Genomic DNA, 20,878 nt, shown 5'->3' on the forward strand with positions numbered 1-20,878 from the left:
CCACGGATGTGTGGCCTGTCCCTGTGTGTTGGTAGGGATAAACCTGGGAGATGGCCATAGGTACCCTCAGCCTCTCTATAGAACATTTTTATATATATATACACATAATATATATATTAAAATTACATTTCTCTTTACAAAAACAGTTCAACAAGGGGCCAGGGGATGGAGCCCATTGCCAAGGCCAGGCACAAGCATCCTGGAAAGCCTTGGCACTAGGCAGGGTCCCTTTTGGGGTGTCTCCACCCTCAAATGGGGGCTCAGTCCAGAGTCCTGCAGCAGGTTGTATGTGTGGAGGCGGCGGGACTGGCCCCATGGCGAGATGCCTGCTCTGGATGCAACACAGCTCGCCCCATCCCTGCTGTCACCACCTGTAAGGAGAGAACAGGACATGAACTCAGGAGGGGTGATAGTGCCAGTCGGCCCAGAGCAGTGTGGCAGAGAGAATTGCCCCCCCAGAAACATTGATGACCCTACTTCTGGCGGGTGGTGCTGTAGGGATCGAGGAGGTGGGAGCTGGCCTGTGCCAGGTTCCAGTCGAACATCTCCAGCACCCGCTGGCACTCACCACGGGACTTCAGCCCCAGGCAGAAGAGCTGCTCCACCTGCAAGGGGACAGGGCATGGCCAGAGGGGTGACAGGGGTGCCACCACTCTTGATGGAGCTGGGACAAGGGAACAGGTGTGTGCTGTACCTTCAGGTACTGGATAGCCCGTTGGGTGCTCCAGCCATGGCTCTGAAGGGCTGCCTGGCATTCCTCGGTGGTCACGCCATGCACCGTGTCCTGCACCTGGGGGGGAGCTTGTGGTCACTGTCTGCTGCTACCCCTGGGCAGCAAGAAGCCTGTGACTGAAGCAGGAGACCACTGGGGCTGGCCCCATCCCTGGTTCTGTCTTCAAGGAGCACTATCAGTCTGGAGCTGGGATCATTCTCATCCCTGGGATCTTAAATCTCTCCTGGGCCTGGGTGGGCCACAATATCCCCAGCCTAGAGAGACCAAGGGGACCATAGCAGCACAGCCACTGTCCTCCTCCCCAGGGCCTTCAATTCCCATTTTGGCATTGCAGTGACATTTATGTCCCCCTGAACATCTAGGGCTTTTTTGTAGCCAATCCCCTGGGGTTGAACTTGTGGAAACTGAGGCACAGGGTGGGGAAAGCTCTTGCCCATGTAAGCCCACTTCTCATGGATGCTGGGGGATGACACTTACCAGCCGGATCTTGTCAGCAGGACGGCAAACATCTGGCCCGTCATAAACAATCTTCTGGAGGCTGCAGGAAGCCTTCACCAGGCACTTGGGCCCAGGGTTGCTGTTGTTGGAGGAAAAGTTGGCCTTGCAGTCTGACAATGGCTGCTGCACCATGGGACGGACGGTGGCTGTGGTGACCTGGCGGGAAGCTGCCACCTCCTCAGGGCTTTTAGCCTCCTTGAAAAACTTCTCGTACTTGTCCAGGTAGGCAGGGCGCTCGGGCAGCAGGTAGTAGTGGGTGCTGCTGACCTTCTGCCCATCCTTCACGATGGGCAGGATGCAAGGTCCCTTGGAGCAGTCCTTGCCCTGCGCCTGGATGACCTTGGGGGTGGCGTACTTAGGGTCGAGGGCGAAGCTCTGTGTGGTGGGCATGGGCTTCCCTGGTGAGGTGGAGAGGCAGGAGCAGAGGGTGGCACGTTGCTGGGGGGAGCCCACCTGCAGAGCCATGGGGCTGGGTGTCCGGGAAGTGGGCTGGGACAGTGGGTCCCGTGGGGGAATCTGGGGCGGCCGGTCCTCCTCGCCCCCCGAAGCTGGGGAAAGGTCCCCCGACCAGCGCCCAGGCTCATTACGGCGAAGAGGCCGGGGTGGGATAGGGACACGGGGAGGAATCTGGGGCTTGTCGTCAGCTGGAGCAGCCGGTCCCAAAGGGACATTGAGCCTCTTCATGCACTCCTGCTGCAGCTCCTCGAAGAGCTCGGTGGTCTGTGTCATGCTGGGCTGTTTGGTCTCCTTGGGGGGCAGGAAGAGGTTGTCCTCCAGTGCCGGTCCCCGCTCACCCTCATCCACAAAGCCATAGTTGGTCTTTCCCCGCCGGCTCGGGGGGCTGGTGATAGAGCAGACCTCAATATCGTCCTCATCCTGTGCCACATCATCATAGGCAGGTGGTGGGGGCAAGGGCCGGGAATCCCAGTCCACCACTGGCGTGGGGTGGAGAGGCCGAGGTAGAGCCCTCGTGGGGCTCTGTGGTGGGGTCTTGTCCAGCAAAGAGAAGGCCTCCATGGCCAGCTTGGCTAATGACGGGGCTGTCAGATCTCCCACTGGAGAGGGGCTACCCTGGGGAACTTCCTCCTCAAAGTCAATGAGAGTCACCTCGCTGCTTGCTGGCCCCTCGCTTGCCAGCCGTCCGGGCTGCCGCTCGCCCACCTTGGTGCCCGGTACTCGTGCTGATGGCTTGACCGGTCGCAGACCTTTCCCTGTGCCCGGCTTCTTCAGGCAGAGCTTCCGGAGACCCCCTGGCAGACCCTCCTCCTCCTCACTAACTGGGTCATAGCAAGGCTCTAGAAGGGGCAAAGAGAGATGGTGAGTGTCCCAGCACCCATCCCTAGGATGCAAGAAGGTGTCTACATCTCCAAGCCCCCAAACCACCCTGTAATTTCAGCCCTCCTTGCTCCCAAGGCATACTAGGGCACCCGCCCCAGGCCACCCAGGTAAGAGAGAAAAGAAAGAGGGTTTGAAGAAGGGAAAGCAGCACTCAAAGAAGCCCAACTTACTGGTGAGCAGGACGGTAGGCTGAGGTGGGCGTGGAGGAGGCTGCCCTGCAGAAGACAGAACCCAAGAGAAGGGGAAGCATAGGGTGAACATAGAAGCGGCAGCCAGGGTGCTTGTTAACGGGGTGCGTGCTTTGTTGTGTCCCCCTTCACTGGTGGAGCTTGGGGAGGATGCTCCAAGGAAAAACTGTAGGTTTAGGGGGATTGGTGCATACGCACAGTATCTGAGTTCCCTCCCCGTGGCAGCTCCACTGAGATCCCCTGCACTGGGGAGCTCAGCTGTGGGAGGCCAGGAGGGGACAAGGGACTCGGACAAAGGGCAGCAGGGCAGAGTCCAGCCAGGCAGAGCCACCAGCTGCCCATGCTGTTGGCAGTGGTGTATGGCCAGGTGACAATACGCCCCATCACCCCAGCTCCCCCTGCTCTGCAAAAAGCAAGTGCCAGCACAGAGGCAGAAAGGAGAGCATCCAGCCCATCATCCTGGCAGCAGGGGTACAGGGATGGAGGCTTTGCGCAGCCTGATGGGCAGGAGGAAAGAGAAAAGCTACTCACTTTTAGCCCTCCCTGGAAGCTGTGTAGGTCTGGCAGCACTTGCGTCCACACCTAAAATATCAGGAGGGTCCAAGGGATTTCCCAGGTACAGCCTGTGGGGAGAGAGGAGAGTGCCTGGGAGTCAGCAGGGGCCACGTGGGATCCCTGCTTACCAGGCTTGTGCCTTGGGGTGCCCCACAGCTCCTCCACCACATAACCCACACCTGGTGAGTACCTGTGAGTGCTGGGGCAACACACCCCAGAGGTTTCCAGTGCTACGGCACAGAGCCTGGTGCCATCCCAGTGCCATCCCACCCATCTCCGGCTCCATCTGTGGCTGCCTGCGCTGTGCCCAGGGGACTGCAAGCAGGGCACTGTGTGCAGGGTACTTGTGCAGTGCGTGGTGGCGGGACACCCCTCCAGCAGCAGGGCGATGCTGTGCCCAAGGCAGGGTGCCCCGGTGCCGCTGGGTGCTGGGGCCCGGGCGAGCCGTCGCAAGCCAGGGAGCCGGCGGGAGCCGGCGCAGCCCGAAGGCTTGGGCGTGTGCCGAGCTCGGTGCGTTCTCGGCAGCCCGGGCAGCACGTACCCAGCGCCCGTGCCCACGCAGTGGGGCGCGGGGAGGCCTGCCGGGGCACGAGCCAGAGCCGCGTGCACGGCGCCTCGGTTCAGCCCTCCGGGCCGCCGGAACAGCCCGTGACACCGGGTGCTGTGGAGGGGTCAGGCTGGGACTGAGGGAACCGGCAGAGCTGTCCCAGGCCTGGGATAAACAGCATCGGGATCGTGATCCCAGGGGATGGACTGAGCCCAGCGTAGGAGCTGGCCCTACCCACCAGGAGCTTTCCAGTTTTTGAAATCCTATCCTGTCCCCCACCACACTGAACTCCCACATCCCTCCAGCCCAGTGCTGGGAGAGACCCCCACATGCTGCCTGCCAAGGCACTCATGCTCACTGTTGCACAACCAATCCCACCTGGCAGAGAGCATGTGGGACACTGAAGCACAAGTACCCAGCCCCCCTTCCCCCCATCACAGTCCAGCCAGGTGTCTTCTGATAGAGCAGGGTGGAGAAAAAAATCATTTCGGTGGATTTTTTTCATGTTTTGTTTTTAAAAAAGAATCATGCTGTTAGAAGCGTGGGTGACAGGCTGCAAGCCGCGCACATTTAGCAGCCCTGGGACACCCCAAAAGTGTTTTGGGGTAATGTGGCCACCTCTGGGGTGGTGCTTACTGATGTCTCCCTGCCCCAGGACAGTCACAAAGGTCTTCCCCCTGGGACAGCCACAAGCACAGCAGCCCCCCACGCCCCCTAAGCCCATTAGTAGGAAGAGGCAAGGAAGTTAGTCCAGCTGCAGGGAGCCTACCCAGAGCCACCATTCCCAACACAGCGGGGGCAGAAAGAGATGCTTCACGGGGAAAAGGGGGGCAGTAGCCAAGCCGCGTCTTGCTCCCGAGCCCAGTGGGCAGCGGGGAAGGGAGAGAGCAGGCAGAGGGTGCAGAGAAGACAAAAAGTTTCTTACTCATCAATTTTATCGGGAAACCCCCAGCAGTGCTGCGGGTTGGTGTCTCCATGGCCTGTGTGGATGAAGCTGTTTTTAAGTGGCTGGCTGATGTCGTGGGCTGACAGCCCTGCCACCGAGGTCACCGTGTTTCGGGGAAATTGGCCCACTTTTAGGGTCCGTTTATTCTGACCCCGCCACCAGTAATTCTCGGCCCTAAGGAATAAAAAGGACCTCGTTACTGATGAGGGGATGGGAGGTTGACACGCGCCTGCCCCAGAGATGGGGAGGAGGGAAGATTACTTCTCCAAGTGCACGAAGGCATGAGGTGACACAACCGGGAAGGGACCCTGGGTGCCCAGGATCCCACCCTACACCAGCAATACGCTTTGGCTCCCACCCCTCATGGTCCCTGCAGGGTGCAATGCAGGGAATGCAAGTAGTGGGGAACAAAGCTCTGTGCTTGTGTCCCAAAAGATATGCCTCTTCCTCCTCCTTGCTGCCTCAAGTTACACAGGAGCCTTGGGGTGATGCCTGCAGCAAGCTCTTTGTCACCAATCCCTCTGTGCCCCATGTACTAAAGGATGGCACAGGGAACACGCTTGGCATCTGATGGGGAGCTCATATGGGGGACTAAGGCGTCTTCCTCCCCCCCATATGGGGAGGGGAACGCACAGCTCTCCCTTCCTGCATTATCAGTGAGCCTTGTGCAGGCTTCATGTGGGTAGGGGGAGATGGGCAAAAGGCAGGCTTAGGCTATCAGTCTTCCTGGAACCACCTGAGTGGCCCAGGCCCCCCTGGGGTACTGGTCCCCAGTGTGTCCCCAAGAAGTTGCCCAGGACACAGACGCTTCTGGGTGGTCATCTAACCCAGAGGGACTGGTGGGGGGAACAGGGATGGGGCAGGGAAAGGCATCCCAAGTGGTGTGCCACACCCAGCACCGTGCCAAATAAATGGTGGGAGGGGGCTCCGACCCTAAGCTACCCCCCTGCCTGTCAGGGCCCTCCACTCCCCATGGGCAGGGTGTGCTGTGGGCAGGGGGCAGCGGCAGTGTGGGTGCCAGCCTGGCGAGGCTGGCATGGGCCCCACAGTTTCCTGGAGTCACCTGTGAGTCACCCCCGGCCACCAGCTCAGCCCTTTTCCTGTTTACCTTCCCGCTGCCGCCAGCCAGCCGCCTTACTCAGCGTCGGGACCCCTCAGCAGAGCTCCGGCAGAGCCCAGCCGGTACCGGGCATCCTCCCTCACCGCGGCAGGCTGGGGGACGTGGGGGAACAGCTCCGCTCCCCGGGAGGTCCCCTCCACTCGCCCTCCCTGCGCCCCTCGCTGCCACATCCCGACGAAAGGATGCTGCAGCCGGGCCATCCCTGCACTCTCCCTGCTCCCAGCCTCGGTCCCACCGAACCCGAGCTCGCACCCTCGGCACAAACCCGCTCCGGTGCTGCCCTGGCTCCTCTCCCCGCGACAGCCCCCTCCCACGAGCGGCTGGGTCCCCGGGGGGCTTTCAGGGAGGTCCCTGCCCCTGCCCACACACACGTACGCACAGCCGGCGCCCGCCGAACGACAGGCAGGGGCTTGAAAAGGGGTGGGGGGTGTTTACGGTGCCCCGGGCGGCTTCGGCAGGGCCGGATGCAGCCCCCGGCAGGAGGCCACCCCCCTCCCCCCCGCCAGCTCTGCCCGGGCATCCCCACAAGCAGCGCGGTGGGGGTGCCTACTGCCGGGGAAACTGAGGCACGGGGAGGGGGCTCCCCTCCTGGAGTACCGGCAGTCGGCGGGGCTTCTGCCAGCCCTCGGCTGCTGAACCCGCCGCGTGTGCCCTGAGTCCGCACCCCCAAAACCTACCCACCGGGGGTCACCAAGGACCGGCGTCCCTCGGGGAAACTGAGGCAGGGGAAGCTGCGCTCCGGCTGTACTCCACTCCCGGCAATTCCCGACCGACGGGCAACCTCCGGCCCCTCTTCCCGCTCTATCCTTCCCTCCGCGGCTCACCTGGGGCCGGCGGGGGGCGGGGGGCGCGGACCCGCAGCCCGGCCGCGATGCGGCGGCAGGGACGATGTAGGCGCTCTGGCACGGCCGCACCGCCCTCCGCCGCTCCTTCCCTCCCTCCGCCGACGCTGCTTCCCCTCCCCTTCCCTCCCTGCAATTAAACCGCCAGACCCTAGGCAAGAGTCATCCCCGCGGCGGCGGACCGGGAGCAGCCGGTCCCTGCAGACACACAAACCCGGCCTGATTCACCCCGGGTTGTGACTAACCGCGGGGAGCCGGCCCGGGGCGGGGGACAGGGAGGCATGGGGACAGAGCCCTCCTTCTCCTCCCCTCGGGGTTGGGAGGCCGGCTCTAGTGCGGGCGCACCGAACTCCTTTGGGAGGTCCCCACTCTCCCCCAGCTGGAAGGTGACAAGCACAACCTGGGACAGGGATGCAGGGACAAAGGGCCCCCTCCCTACTCCAGTCCCAGGTCCCTGGGGTGGTGAAGGGGTATCTGTGCCCTGGCATGGCCAGCAGGGACCAAGGAGCCCATGGCACAGCGGGTTCTGCCAGCATGGTACCAAGTCGCACGCTGTCTCTCCCAGCCCGATGACAGCAGCACTTCTCCGGGTGCTGGCGGCACGTTCCCGACACGTCCCCACCACTATCGGCAGGGAGTGGCCCTGGGGTGTGCAGTTTCCCTGCGCAAACCCACAGGCACAGTGGGGTGAGTCAGCAGGGATGGCACGGGCAGGACTGTGGGCAGTGTGGGAGGGCTGTGCCCTCCACACCGGGTGGCCCCACGATGCTGTGCTGCCTGGGGGACCACAAAAAACCAGCTCTGCCCACCCGTGGGGTACACAGCCAGGTGTGCTGGGGACAGAGCCAACCCTTCCCCTCGCTGCTTCCCACAGTTCTGCCAGTGCTCAGTCTCCCCATCCCCTATCCCAGTGCAGGCTGGCAGACAGTGCATCCCTCTCTACAACACCTGCCACCCTCCAATGCAGTACCTGCCCTCAATGACCGTGATGATGTCATTCATCTGGATGTGCAGCTTGTCCGGTTCCTCAAAGTCCTGCAGCGCTCTCATGTCGGTGGGCTGAGCCTGGGGGAGAAGTGGGTGAGGATAGGAGATGCAGCCCCTCATGTCCATCCTCTTCTGAGGCCAGGCCCAGCCCCAAGGAGGGCAGGGAGTCCCCAAAAATGGACAAGAGACAGCATCACCACTAGCCCCTCCTCAGCTGTCACATCCCTGGGTGTGTGATGGCAAGGCAGAAACCAGGTGCTTCCTGCTGTGACCATGTCACCACCCTCCACCTCCCAGCCTGCAGGGCTGCCTGGCCTGAGCTCTCCATGTCACCTCCCACCTCGGCAATATTCTTAGCTCTATCCATGCTTGAGCAGAGCTGGCAGGATAGGATGTTGGGGCTCCTGTCCCACTCCCTGCTCACCCACCTCCACCAAGAAGTCTCGCAAGGCCACGAAGGTGGGTCGGTCCTCGGGCTTGTGTGCCCAGCACTGCAACATGACGTTGTAGATGTCCTGGGGACAGTCCTCAGGCCGTGGCAGCCGCTCACCCTCCTTGTCTATCTTGTGCAGGATCTGTTGGACAGGGTGTGCTGTCAGGGTGTCCCAGATCCCACTCAGCAGCAGCAGGGTGAGGTGAGGGGGCAGATCCCTGCTGTACACCTACCTGGCTGCCATTGAGGCCAATCCAGGGCTCCTGACCATAGGTGAACATCTCCCAGAGGGTCACTCCGAACATCCAGGTGTCACTGGCATGGGAGAAGGTGCGTGTCTTCAGGCTCTCAGGAGCACACCTACAGGGGGAAGGACATGAGCATCAGAAGGCCATGGGTGCTGCACATCCAGGTCGCCCCCTCCCCAAGGCTCACCAGGCAAAGGGGACCTTGCGATGCTCCTGCATCACATAGTGATCATCATTTTTGGGCAGTGCCCGCATCAGACCGAAGTCCCCAATCTTGACAAGCTCATTGGAGGCCAGCAGGATGTTGCGGGCAGCCAGGTCGCGGTGGATGAAGCGCTTGGACTCCAGGTAGGCCATGCCCTTGGCCACCTGGATGGCATACTGGCACAGGGTGGAGATGAGGAAATGGCCCTGGTTCTTCCGCAGGCGGTCCAGGAGGGAGCCCAGTGGGGCCAGCTCTGTCACCTGGGCCATGGGAGGAGGACAGCAAGCAGGTCAGTCCAAGGCCACCCTGGCTGGGCTGGTTTCCATCCCTTCTTATCACTGGGGATGCCAGCAGAGGGCTTGGAGCTCTGTCACCTGGGCCATGGGAGGAGGACAGCAAGCAGGTCAGTCCAAGGCCACCCTGGCTGGGCTGGTTTCCAGCCTTCTTATGCCCCACTGGGGATGCCAGCAGAGGGCTTGATGTACAGATCCAGCCTGGCTTGGCTCATGCCATCATGTGGGACCTCCTCCCCATGGGCGTGTCATTGGGGTGGGCCCCATCCCCCCCACTCACCATCTTCATGGGGTGGGAGAGCACCACACCATACAGGCGGATGAGGTTCCTGTGGTCCAGGGAGTGCATGGCATTCACCTCCCGGATGAAGTCGTCCAGTGCCTCCGGCTGGCTCAGCACATCTGTCTTGAGGCACTTCACTGCCACATTCAGCTATGGCCAAAGCAGGGATGAGTTCCAAAGCGTCTTCCCCTGTGCGTGGTCCCACCCCCTGGCTCCCCACCCACCCAGAGCAGCCCCTCACCGTCTTGCCAGCAGGTGTGCACCACTCGCCGCGACGCACGACGCCAAAGGAGCCGTCACCCAGCTTCTCAAAGATTGAGAGGTCCCGCTCCCGCACGAGGCAGGTGAGGGAGTGTTGGCCCCCAGCTTCAGGGGGTGGTGGTGTGGGAGGCTTGCGGAAGGTACTCTGGGGCTGGGGTGGCAGCTCCGACTCTGGGCGCTTCCCACTGAACACCTGTGGGACATGGAGGAAGGAGAAACGTGGGCATGGAAACATCCCAAGACCTTGGGTCTGTAAGTGAGAAGTTCTGGCACAACCCCTCGCCTTGGCTGTACACACTGGAACCTAGAGATGACCCATTAATGGACCTATAACACGGAGAAGGCTAGTTGTGGGAGAGGGCTCCATTCCTCCCGCTGCCAGCACACTGAGCTATGATTCCTATGGAGGGAAGAGTTTGTTTCTCTTGCAGCAGCTCTGCAGCAGCTTCTCAGCAGCCACAGCAAACCAGGCCGGTAGCCAGAGAGCCCTGGGCACTCCTTGGCCAGGCTGAGGCCACACAATGTGCCTGGGCACAAAGCCAAGAGAAACCTCCAGTTTGGGCTGAGCCTGGTGACACATCCCTGCAGCGATGTGGGCTTTGCAATGCGTGCTGGCTACCACCACCCAGAAGGGATGGGCTCTCCTTCCATCTCCCTCAGCTGGGATGGATGATGTGCCCCATGGAACAGGGTCCATCCCAGTCTTGATGCAGGGTGCGCGGGGGCTGGGCCCAGCATGTGTCTGGGGTGGGAGGTGGCATTTCTGCTATTTGTTCTTTAATAGAAGTAGCCTTCTATTAAAAGCCCATCCTCATCATGTCCCAGCAGAGACAAGTCACGCATGGGAGAGGCCATGGCCCAGAGCCCAGATGGCAAACTGGGCTCTGCCAAACTCTGAGCTTCTGGGGTGCCAGGTGCCATAGGGTGCCAGCTTTGGATGGGATGGTATCAGGGCATATGTGAGCATCCCAAGGTCCCCTGTGACAGTGTGTCCCAGCCTGCAGGTACAAGGCTTTGCCCCCTCGCTGTGAGGCAGCAGGATGGGCAGTGTCCTGGGCACCACTGCTGCCCACAGAGCTGTCTGCAGCAAGGCTCTCTGGCTCACTTGCTGCAAACAGGTTTCCTGACAAAGAGGCAAATAACATGAGGGGAATGAATTTTCCAAGTGCTGGGGTAGCAGCATCACACCACAGGTGGGGCATGGATGGCAGGGGCTTCTGCCCATTTCCCTGGCAGCCTCCAGGGCCGTGGGGGAGCCAGGCACCCTGAAAGGGTACAGGGAGGGATCCAGATCTTCCTGTCTGCCTCAGTTTCTCTGCCACACCTGTCCCTCTCCCATCCCTACCTTGCTCATCCAGGATTTCCGCTTGCACATGGCTTTCCTCCGCTTCACTGCCTCCCACAGCCGCCGCTGGCCTGCAGGACACAGGGACACAGTGACTGTCACAAGCCATTAGGGATAGGGGTCCCCTCTAGCTCCATATGCTCCTGTGGTCTTCCCAAAAGATGCTGCACATCCAGCCAGGGGTAAGGGGAGAGGTTTGGGGAGGATGTACGCACCGGGGCGTCCCATGCCAATCTTCTCCAGATCCTCATTTTTGACGTACTCAAAGTGGGAGAGGCGTGTGACGTTGAGCTCGTCTCGGATGCGCAGGAAGTACTGCTGCAGCTGCAGCTCGGTGAGCAGCTCCAGCAGCCAGTCCGTGCCCTCCTCCGCCTGCATGCTACAGCTCAGCCTCTGCTGGGACACAGTATCGGGTTAGGGGCAACCCTGCTCCGCTCCCCTCTGCCCTATCCCCACTGGGGAGTCACCCAAAGGAGCTCAGAACCAAGCCTGGGGTGCTGCTGTGAGGGATACTATGGAGTCATCTCCTGAGCCTGTCACCACCTCTCTGGGGGAGGCCAGGAGAGGCACCCCAATCAGCAGGACCCCCAGAGATAGGAAAGGTGCCCCAGTCTGCCCTGTCCTACCCACAGAAACACCAGCCCAGCCCACCCCTCCATTCCAGCACAGACCCTGGTCAGGAGTGCCAAGGACACAGAAGGAGGCAGAAGCTCAGAACAGATGTGCCTGCCCAATTCTCTCTGCTCAGCTGGAAGGGCTCAGCTGTACCCAGCAGGGACAGCCACCCTGGCATGCCTGCACACTTGGCTGAGTAGTAGTACAGACTCACAGTGGGTCTCGTCTGCTGTGGGTGGTGGCACCTCACTGGGCAGGCACAGGGAGAGGGTAGACAGGAACATCAGGGCCTCTGGAGGGTCCTGTTGCTCCAGCGCTGAGGTACAGGACACCCCAGTGCTGCTGGCATCAGCCCCCAGCCGTGCCAGGACAGAGGGGAAGGGGCTGTAGCTCCATCCTCCCCCCCGACTCCCCATCCCTGCCTGTTGTCCTGGCTCTTCCCCACTTTAACCACCACCGCTCCGCAAAGAAATACGGCTCTGCCTCCTCCTGCTGAGAGCGGGTGGGAGGTTAGGACCCGCCATCCCAGCTCCACAGCGCGGCAGCCCCCTCCATCCTCTCCTCTACCCCGGGAGACGACATGGCCCCTGGCGTCTTCACCCGCTGTGCTCGGCTCCCTCGGCCGCGTCACCGCAATTACAATCCTCGGCACTGGGCTAAAAATACGGCGGGCGCGGCGAGCAGCTGGGCACGGGGGCGCATGGGGGCATGCAGGGCCACACGGGGCGAAGGGAGCTGCGGTCCCCTGCCCGCAGGCGACGGGGACGGAGCCGGCTGACGGCCAGCGCAGGGTCTGCACGGGGCGAGGGTCGGCACTTACTCGGTAGAGGCGGAAGCGGGTGAGGAAGGGGAAGGATCGGTGCAAAGCCTGGAAGCGTCGCATCCTGCCTGGCTGCCAGCCCCTGGCACCGCTGATGTCCCTTCCCCGGTGCCGGCGTCCCACGGCGGAGCCCGCTCACTGCAGCCGGGGCACCCGCTGTCCCTTCATTTGCGCTACAGAGATGTCCCCTGGGCTCGACCGCCCCACAGACACCCCTGGAGCGGGCAGGGGGTTCGGGCTGTCCGTCGGCCGGACGCGAGCTGTGGCTCTGCCCCTCCTTCCATCCGGCTCTCGATCCTCTGGCCGGCCGGCCCTCCCCTTCCCCAACGCAACGGGGCCGGGGCGGGGGGTGGCGGCAGGCAGGGCTGGGGGTCACTCCCCTGGCTGGAGCCGCTTCCTGGGGACCCCTCGCTGGCAGCGGGGCTCGGTGCCGGCCGCCTGCCCGCAGCGCTGCCCAGGAGGGTTATTTTCAGCCGGGCTGGGACGCGCGCCCAAGGGGCCGGGCTCCCATCAATGTCCCGCTTTCTCCCTTGTTCGGCGGTTGCCGGCAGCTGGGAGCCCGGACCCCCGCTCCCATTGCCATGGAAACTCGCCCCGGCCTTGGGAAACGCTCCCAGGCCTCAGTTTCCCCCCTAGGAAGCAGGGAGGGAGGGAGGCAGAAGAGACATCCGGCTCTCTGCTCCCCAACCGAGGCCACAGGCATGATGCCAGGGCGATGGGCACTGCGGGGGGAGTTTCTGGCTCGGCAAACATATCCGCTGCCCAGCTGCCAGCCCCCACGGGGCTCTGCCGTGGGGCGCACCAGCACCCTGGGGCTCGCTCCCCTTCCCTGGTGGGGCTGGCACCCAACCCCAGCAGTGCTGTCTGCCCGCGGGCTCCCTCGGGAGAACAGCTGGCCATGCCGGCAGGCGCAGCGTGAGAGAGGAAGGACCCACAGCAACCTCTTGCCACAGCCCCCGCCTGCCTGGTCCCCCAAACCGTGGCCATTGCTGTGCCATGGGGGCAGCTGAGAGGGAATTAAGTGCATCCCCAAGAGGAGTCTCCACTGGGGCTTCCACTGCTACTGGGATCCCAGCTGGCACCCAGCAGCAGAAGCACTGGGCACAACAAGCCCATTGACTGGGGACAACTGGGCACAGTGCCCTCGGCACCAACCTCTGCCACGCGCCAGCTTCCCCCGTCCCAGCTCAGGGGACACCGGGGGTGGGGGTGTCCTGCCTTGACAGAGCATCACCCTCATCACACAGAAATGGCACCCACCGGGACTGGCACCGAGTGCACTGCCTCCTGCACCCTCAAATCCCAGGTGAGGCTGCCCGGTTCAGTGCTCACATCGGGACTACAGGTTTCCAAAAGGGAATGGGGAACCCAGCTTTGCCCTCCATGCCAGCAGAGGTTCCGTGCCTCAATTTCCCTCCTTGCGATAGACCCTCACGCACAGGGAGTGATCCTGCAATCTCGACTCTGAGTGGGGCAAAGCATCCTGCCAGCAAACTCCCATCCTGAGGTGGGGAAGTCACAAACGCCCTAGACCCGCTGCCCAGGTGCTGCTCGGCCCTCGGTGCCCCGCACGCCCCTTGCCACGCACGCCCATCCCTGCAGCGCCAGGGATGCACCCTACGTGCACCCAGGCTCATGCACGGTGCGTGGTGAGGACGCTCACGTGCAGCCCAAGGACCACACAGGAGCAATCCCCCCGCCTGCCTCCCGCCACCTGCACAACCGCAGCCGCCCCCCACGCACGTCCCCTCCGCGCAGCCCCGGCTGCCGCCCTGCCCGGCCGCACGTGCGCAAACACCGCGCCGCCGCCGGCGCCGTCCTGCTGCCGCCTCCGCCCGACGCGCACCTGGAGCCGCCTGCCCCCTGCGCGCCCACCGTGCCCACCCCCGCTGTGGCATGTTCGTCGCCTCCGCGCTTGCCTGGCAGCGCACGCACCCGTCCGAGCTGGCACGTAGGGGGTTAGTCCGCTCACCTTTCTGCCTTCCCTTCCCTCCCATGACATCCCGAATGACACCACAATACCTGTCCTACACCTCAAGACCCCTGCCCTACATATTCCCCACATCCATGCAAAGCCTGACATCTCCCAAGGACACTCCACTGTGGGGATGGCAGCCTGCAGGGCCACCGTCTGGTTGCAGAGCTGCAGCTGGGGGACGGCATCCTGTGCTGGGCACTGTGCCCCCCCCTCCATGAGCTGTGCCAGGCTCAGCTGCCTTGCACCATTCCCCCATGCCTCAGTTTCCCCAGCAAGAAGCAGCAGGCAGCCCCCCTCCCGTGGGTCAGGATGCGAGCACAGCCAGGCAAGGGCGGCGGGGGGGTCATGCTGCCCCGGATGCTGAGGGGTACAGCACATTCCAGAGGGGAGATGCCATGCAGGGACCCCCTGTGCTCCATGTCAGCTGCCAACCCATGCCCATCCTGAGGCCATCAAGCTCAGCCAGGTGCCCCCGCTGCTCCCCTCTAGCGATTCCCCCCCACTGACCCGCCGGCACGGCATGCCCGGGGCGATGTCCTGCCGGGGGGGTGGCGTGGGGCGCCTGCTGCCCAGCCGCAGGGCCCGCTGCCCGGTGCTGTCCGAGAAGCTGTGGGGCAGCGGGCCGTGCATTTCCTCCTCCTCCTCGGCGCTGCTCAAGCGCTGGTAGTCGCATCTCTCGCCCATGGCTGAGGCGGCGGCTGCGGCGCAGCGGCGAGTGGGGGGCTCTGCGGAGACGCCCGCGTCTGCCTGGGGGCGGCGAGGGCTGGAGCCGGGTTTGGGATCACATGGCAGAAAGTTGCTGCAGTTCCGGAAAACAGCGAGAGGGTGAAGGTGACCGCGACGGCAATGGTGGGGGTTGGGGGGGGTGGAGGATGGATGGAGGGATGCAGGCGAAAAGGGAAAAGAGAAGGGAGCAGCCCCTTGAGCGCTTGCCCTCACCCCAGTCCCAGCCTGACACCACTGTCTTCCTCCCGGCGCGGTAGCCCAGCCGCCCACCTTCTGTCCCTGCTCCGGCTCCTGAGTGGAGAGGTGGTGGCATCGCCGCCAGCGCCGCGCTCGCAGCCCCCTTCTCCCCGCACCCCGGCACGGTGCACCAGGCAGCCAGGCGGAGGAGGAGGATGAGGGGGGACCATCGCCAAGCAGCCGGGGCTCTACAGCAGGCAGGATGGGTAGGGAAGCACCTGCAGAGGGATGGGGGGGGCTCTGGCGCTGGCAGTATCCCCAGCATCCCGCCCGCTTCCCTGCGCAGGCAGGGGGGGATGGGATGCACCGGGAAGATGGCTGCTCCGCAGCGACCGGCAGCGCTGGCGCAAGCACGGCAGGGCTGGCACGGCAGCCAGGCCCCGGGGGATGCCGCTTGGATGGGGGTCCGAAGGCCACGCCAGGATCAATCCTCTCCCCCCACCCCCTCGGACGGGGGCTGGGGGTCTCCTAGACCTCTGCCAGGCACTGCCGCAGCTGGCACAGCTGCCAGCAGGAAAACACCTCCCTGGATGGGGAACCCCCCACCTGCACATCGGGACTGGCCTGTACCCCCACGCTGCCCAGCCACAGTCCCTCTCGCAGCCTCCGGAGCAGAGCCACAAGCAGGTTGAAACAGGGGGGTGGGAGGGGTGGGGCTGCAGCCCCCTCAAATACCCCTGTGACCTGCCTATGTTTTGGGGCACAGCAGAGTCCCCAGGGAGCAGTTTGCTCCTCATGCCAACGCCACAGGGTATGATGAACCCCCAGAAGCACCCCCACGACCCATCACTGTTCCCCACAGAGCCCTGCAGACCCGGTGTAGCCACAGGAGTGACACCAGGCTGTCAACGCGCCAAGGCAAGGGGGGGCAAGAGCGTGTCCTGCTCCCCCTTCCCCTCTCTCTGCTCCAGAGAAACAAACAGCCCCAGTCCCGGGGGGCCGGGCGGGAACAGCCCCTTGGCGACTCCTCCTGCCATACCACGGAGGTGAGCTCAGCCGCGGAGCCGAGGCGGGCCGGGCCTGCGGCGTGGGAGCAGCGAGCCGCCCCCGCGCACGGCCCGCCGGCGTCACCGCGCTGGCACGCCACGGCACGGTGACTGATGCACGTGCTATGCCACCTTCCCTCCGGACCCAGCCGCCCTGTGCTACCCCAAAACCCTCACCAGCCTGCCCAGGGATGGCGATGCTGTGGGGATGGGTAGGGACAGCCCATGTCCCCACAGCCTCGGGCATGGATTTAGGTCACACCCCCCGCAGAAACGTCGGGTCCTGGTCTGCCCAGGCTTAACTGACAAAATTATTAGGTATTGTACAAGGGGACAAACGGCATTGTGCCCTGCCAGCCTGGACTCACCTCCCTGCAATTCCCACCCTGAGGGGGGTCCCACCACAATGAAAACCACTGGATGGGGTGCACTGTCTTCTACCCTCCAGGGTGTGACAGTAACACTGAACACAAGGTGTCCCTCCCCTCTGTGGGGACACTGGCGTTCCTAAGCCCTATGGGACACCACACTTGGCCCCACATTCCTGGGATCAGTGCCACAGCATCCCCTATGCCCACCACCCCACAACGAGAGCCCCAGAAAGTGCTGGGTCCCCAAAACAAGCTCCCAGAAGAGGATAGGGTCTCCCACTCACCTCCATCACATCACCGTGCTCACTGTCACAGCCTGCCTGCCACCTTCCTGCCACCTTCCTGGCAGCTGTGTCGCCTGGAAGTGATCTCACTGACTGCGGCGGCAGCAGGGCAGCCGCACCGTCACCCCGGGCTGGCTTGTTCAGCCCTGGCAGGGCCCCGAGGGCGGCCCCAAATTGTGGTGACACACTCCCCAGCCGGGCTGCCACAGCGCAGGTGTGCAGACACACACACACATCCACGCGTACAAACACACCCTGCTCCCACCAGAGGCAGGGCTGCCGCCTGCATCCTGCCCATCTGAGGGATGCTGCTGCCACCCAGCTCCCTGGGGACTGTCCCCAGCCCCTCACTGGACTGTGCCACCCCATGTACCCCCATACCAGTGGGTGCTTTACCTCTCTCGGTGCTGGCACCTGATGCTGCTTGGTTGGCTGGATGGAGCAAGCAGGAGGTCTCGGGGGGCCAGCAAGGAGGGCTGGTGACCCCTGTGGCAGGGGTGGCCGGGGAGGCCGGGCTGCCAGGTTCCTCCTCGCTGCCATCTCTGGGCTCCCAGAGCCTGGCCCCATGGCCTGACCCTGTCCCCCAGCACAGAGCATCCCCGGCTCTGAGCCCCTGCCTGCAGCAGTGGATGTGTGGGAAGGAAAGGCACAGGCACGTGGGGGGCCCCCCCATCCCAGCACAGCCCCAATCCCCTCCCTAAGCCTCTTTCCTCTGCTAAATCCGCTCCGCAGGTCGAGCTGGGGCGGGCTTAGCTTGTCTTGCACCTCCCAGTCGCTGGCATGGGCAGCAATTACTGACCCATAACTGATCCTCACCTCAGCCCCAAGCTCTCCCACCAAGGCAGGGTCACAGTGCAGTGTTTTGGGGGACAAACACACAAAGCAATAGTCCCTGGCACCCTCATTGCTGGGGAGGTGGAGAGGGCAGCAGGCTTGGCATCACTGAGCCCTGGTGTCACTGCCACTGTAGGGATCCTGTCACCCTGCCCCGATGCAAGGCTCGTTTGTGCCTGCCAGACCCCCCCAGTGATCTCACCTGGGCCACAGGGACAGCACTGTGGGGATCCCTTAGCAGTGCCAGCCAGTCACAGTGAACTGGGCAGTGCGCGAGGTGGCAAAACGTCAGGGCTCAGGTGACACTGGTCACAGGATCCCCCTGGGGCAAAGTGGGAGAACTCAGAATGGGCATCCCTGCCTGGCACCCCCATCTATCTACCCCACACACTCCAGACTTCTTGGGGGCTAAGGTATGGGAAGTGTCTCTGCATCCAGAGTGAGGACCTGCTCTGCCAAGCCAGTTGGAAGAGCCTCTGTGGACCTGCCCCCCCCAGGAGAGCTTTGCCCCCAGTCCTGCCAGGGAAGGGGGGCACCAGGACTCACCCCCAGCCCTGCTCCAACCTGCTCCTCCACCCCTGGGGTGCTGCCAGCAGTACCCCCATCTCCACCCCAGTACAGGATGTGTCCTTGGGCCAGGCTGCAGCTGGCACAAAACGAGTTTGTCAGGTCTCAGGCCAGACTGACACAAAGCCACATCCACACAGCAGCATCTCCCCTTTGGGCTGGGAGCAGTGAGCTGGGACCCCTAGAGCCGGAAGGGGGGGATGAAGGCTCAATCCCTGCAGTTCCCCAGCATCAGAGCAGCACAGCATCCTAGCCAGACCATTCAGTATTTGCCAGTCATTAGCACTAACTGACAGCTCCCTAATTAGCCAGGCTGCAGTGGGAGTAGTGGCCCTCCCCCAGGGCTGCTCAGCAAAGGGATGGAACAAGACATTTCTCCTAAGTCTTCCTATCCTGGCACAGTCTGCATGAAGCAGAACCTCCTCCTGTCCCCCAAAACCCATGCAAGTGGGCAGTGCTCCCCAGGATGCTCTGCCCCTGACAGCTACCATCCCTCATGGACACAACTGAAGGCAAAACCCAGGTGGCTCCATGGGCAGGATGGGACTTCTTGGGGGGAAACTAAGGCATGGTGTCAAGTCTAGCCTGCAGTTAGGACGGGGCTCGGTTACTAACTCACAGTAGTTCATGGTTCTGTGGGGGCTGCTCCTCTGCTTATGAGGGCCCCCCTTGCCCCGGGGAGGCTGAGTCACAGCGGGACAGCAGGCTGGCAGCTGCCTGAGGAGGAGGAAGGCATCGCCAGCCCCCCCAGCCATACCCACTACACCCCACCCTGCACTAACAAATACCTGGCTAAGGAGGCTCCGGTAGCTCCAGGGGCTGGTAACAGGTTGCACAGCTCCCACCCTGCACCCCCAGGCCTCGGCGCGGCCCGACGGGGGATGCAGAAGCTGCTTCTACCCCCCCACTCCCCGCGGGCACCTGTGGGCTCAGGGCTGGCCGTGGGAGCAGGGCTGCAGCTGAGCATGGGAGCGCAGCACCCAGGGTCTGTCCTGGACCCTCTCCCTAAAGGGGTGCCCGGTAGCACCGACCTGCTCAAAGACACTTCACAAGGCAGGCCCTGTTCCTAGGAGACTTTTGCAAAGCCCATAGCCCAAAAATTTTGTTGAAAGCTTTTCCCTGAGCCAGCTCAATGAACAGCTGAGTAAGAGGGGAGAATGCACAACCTCCAGAGCCCACAGTACCTGGCAAGAGGGACACCCTTTGTAAGGTGTTGAGCCGGTGCTGGAGCCCAGCAGCACTGGGACATCCTGGTGTACCCGCTGCACCAAGCGGCCCCAGGGAGGTGAGGGCGTGGGGAAGTGCCAGCGCCAGGCTCTGCCCCAGCCTGTCCTGCCCAGACAGCCCAGCCCCAGCACTGCTGCCAGAGACACTGTCCCTGCCTGGGCTCCTCTGGCCACCTCCAAACCTCCTTCCCAGCTGCTGCTTCAGAGTGGGTAAGAGATCTAATCATACTGTGAGAAGCTGAGCAGGATTTGCCTGGCATGGTGGGATCCTTGTCTGGACTGTCAGCACCACCTTACCAAGTTTAACTTAAAACTTTTATTTAAAAAAGCAAAACCAACAAAGACCAAGAGTTGCAAACGGTCCTGGACTGTTCAGAGAAAAACTGCCACAACACGGCTGGACACAGCCACGATGCTGCATGCTGGGCCAGAGGTCAGAGGTTCTGTGCACCTCACTGCTGCCCGGGGTTTCGGCCGCAGTACAACACCCGAGGCGCGGCGCTGGCCCCGGAGGACAAGGATCCTCTGTTCAGTGCCACAGCTCCCACGAGCCCAGGGAAGAGGAAGAGCAAAGCTGCCTTTTCTCCAGGGGAAAAAAAAAAAAAAAAAACTTCCCCCAGCTTCCGCTGTGGTTTAGGAGAGTTCAAGGGCACCAGGCACCCACTCACAGCAGACCCTGCTGTGCCCTGGCAGCTGGAGCAGGAGGTCGGGCCTGCTGCCGGCCGCGACTGAGCAGTCCCGCAGTGCTTGGGCACGAGGGAAGCACCGCAGCTCGCAGCAGTGCGGGGCACGGTGCCAACACACCGGCACACTCAGCTGTCAACCGGGCAGCAGCACCGTGCCAAGCCCTGAGCCCCCCTGCCCCTCGCACACCCCCAGCCATGGGGTCGCGCCTCGTTCCTTACCTGTGCGCTCACCGCCACTGCCACCGCATCCTGCGCCGAGTCTGCGGCGTCACCGGAGGGCGAGGACGGGCACGGCGGCACTCCAGACAGCCGGCATGCCAGGCGAGACGAGCCCGCACACCTGCCGGGGCGGGGTGCGACGATCGACGCCGGGGACGTCCGGGACGCGGCTGGGATCACCCCCGGGGCAGCGGGCACCGGGCACGGGGTGCGGCCTCACACCCGGGCGGACCTCCTGCGGCTCAGGCGGTGTGCCGGGGTCCGCGTGCCGGGGTTGCCGCCGGGGTGCTCCTGCTCCCCCGGGTAGAGCTCGCCCTCCTCCTGCACTCCGCCCCGGGCCTCTCCCTCCTCCTGCCGGCCCCTCCGCACCCACCAGCGGGCACGGGCCGGGGGGCTCGCCGCGTCCCGCCGCCCCCCGCCGCGCTCCTGCTGCGCCCGCCGGGCCAGGCCCTGCTCCTGCCGGACCTTGGGGCCGTGCTCCTGCACGCCCCGCACCGCGCCCCGCGC

The 20,878-nt window shown here is 63.4% G+C and overlaps 1 protein-coding gene across 10 annotated transcripts in view; it reads right to left on the reverse strand.

The window, feature by feature from the left end:
- Positions 1 to 72: 72 nt before the first annotated feature.
- The window catches only part of TNK2 (tyrosine kinase non receptor 2), a 21,631-nt gene continuing 825 nt past the window's right edge, over positions 73 to 20,878 (reverse strand). The window contains exons 1-18 of one of the 10 annotated variants that reach the window (XM_041405761.1): positions 20,372 to 20,872; positions 15,232 to 15,416; positions 14,743 to 15,034; positions 11,038 to 11,215; positions 10,823 to 10,893; positions 9,458 to 9,670; positions 9,214 to 9,366; positions 8,623 to 8,900; positions 8,421 to 8,547; positions 8,183 to 8,329; positions 7,738 to 7,832; positions 4,785 to 4,979; positions 3,289 to 3,380; positions 2,740 to 2,784; positions 1,211 to 2,526; positions 695 to 790; positions 478 to 605; positions 73 to 371 (exon numbers count right to left, since the gene is read on the reverse strand). In XM_041405761.1, the coding sequence (XP_041261695.1) occupies positions 365 to 371; positions 478 to 605; positions 695 to 790; positions 1,211 to 2,526; positions 2,740 to 2,784; positions 3,289 to 3,380; positions 4,785 to 4,979; positions 7,738 to 7,832; positions 8,183 to 8,329; positions 8,421 to 8,547; positions 8,623 to 8,900; positions 9,214 to 9,366; positions 9,458 to 9,670; positions 10,823 to 10,893; positions 11,038 to 11,215; positions 14,743 to 15,034; positions 15,232 to 15,368 (3,570 nt within the window). In that variant the 5' untranslated portion in view covers positions 15,369 to 15,416; positions 20,372 to 20,872 and the 3' untranslated portion in view covers positions 73 to 364. Of the gene's footprint in view, positions 372 to 477; positions 606 to 694; positions 791 to 1,210; positions 2,527 to 2,739; positions 2,785 to 3,288; positions 3,381 to 4,784; positions 4,980 to 7,737; positions 7,833 to 8,182; positions 8,330 to 8,420; positions 8,548 to 8,622; positions 8,901 to 9,213; positions 9,367 to 9,457; positions 9,671 to 10,822; positions 10,894 to 11,037; positions 11,216 to 12,257; positions 13,234 to 14,742; positions 15,035 to 15,174; positions 15,417 to 17,875; positions 17,996 to 20,371; positions 20,873 to 20,878 lie in introns of those variants that run through there. The other 9 variants (XM_041405759.1, XM_041405763.1, XM_041405760.1 and 6 more) reach the window with 9 other exon arrangements.

The sequence above is a fragment of the Onychostruthus taczanowskii genome, unplaced genomic scaffold (genome assembly GCF_017590055.1).
Source record: "Onychostruthus taczanowskii isolate IOZ18803 unplaced genomic scaffold, ASM1759005v1 scaffold24, whole genome shotgun sequence".
NCBI lineage: Eukaryota > Metazoa > Chordata > Aves > Passeriformes > Passeridae > Onychostruthus > Onychostruthus taczanowskii.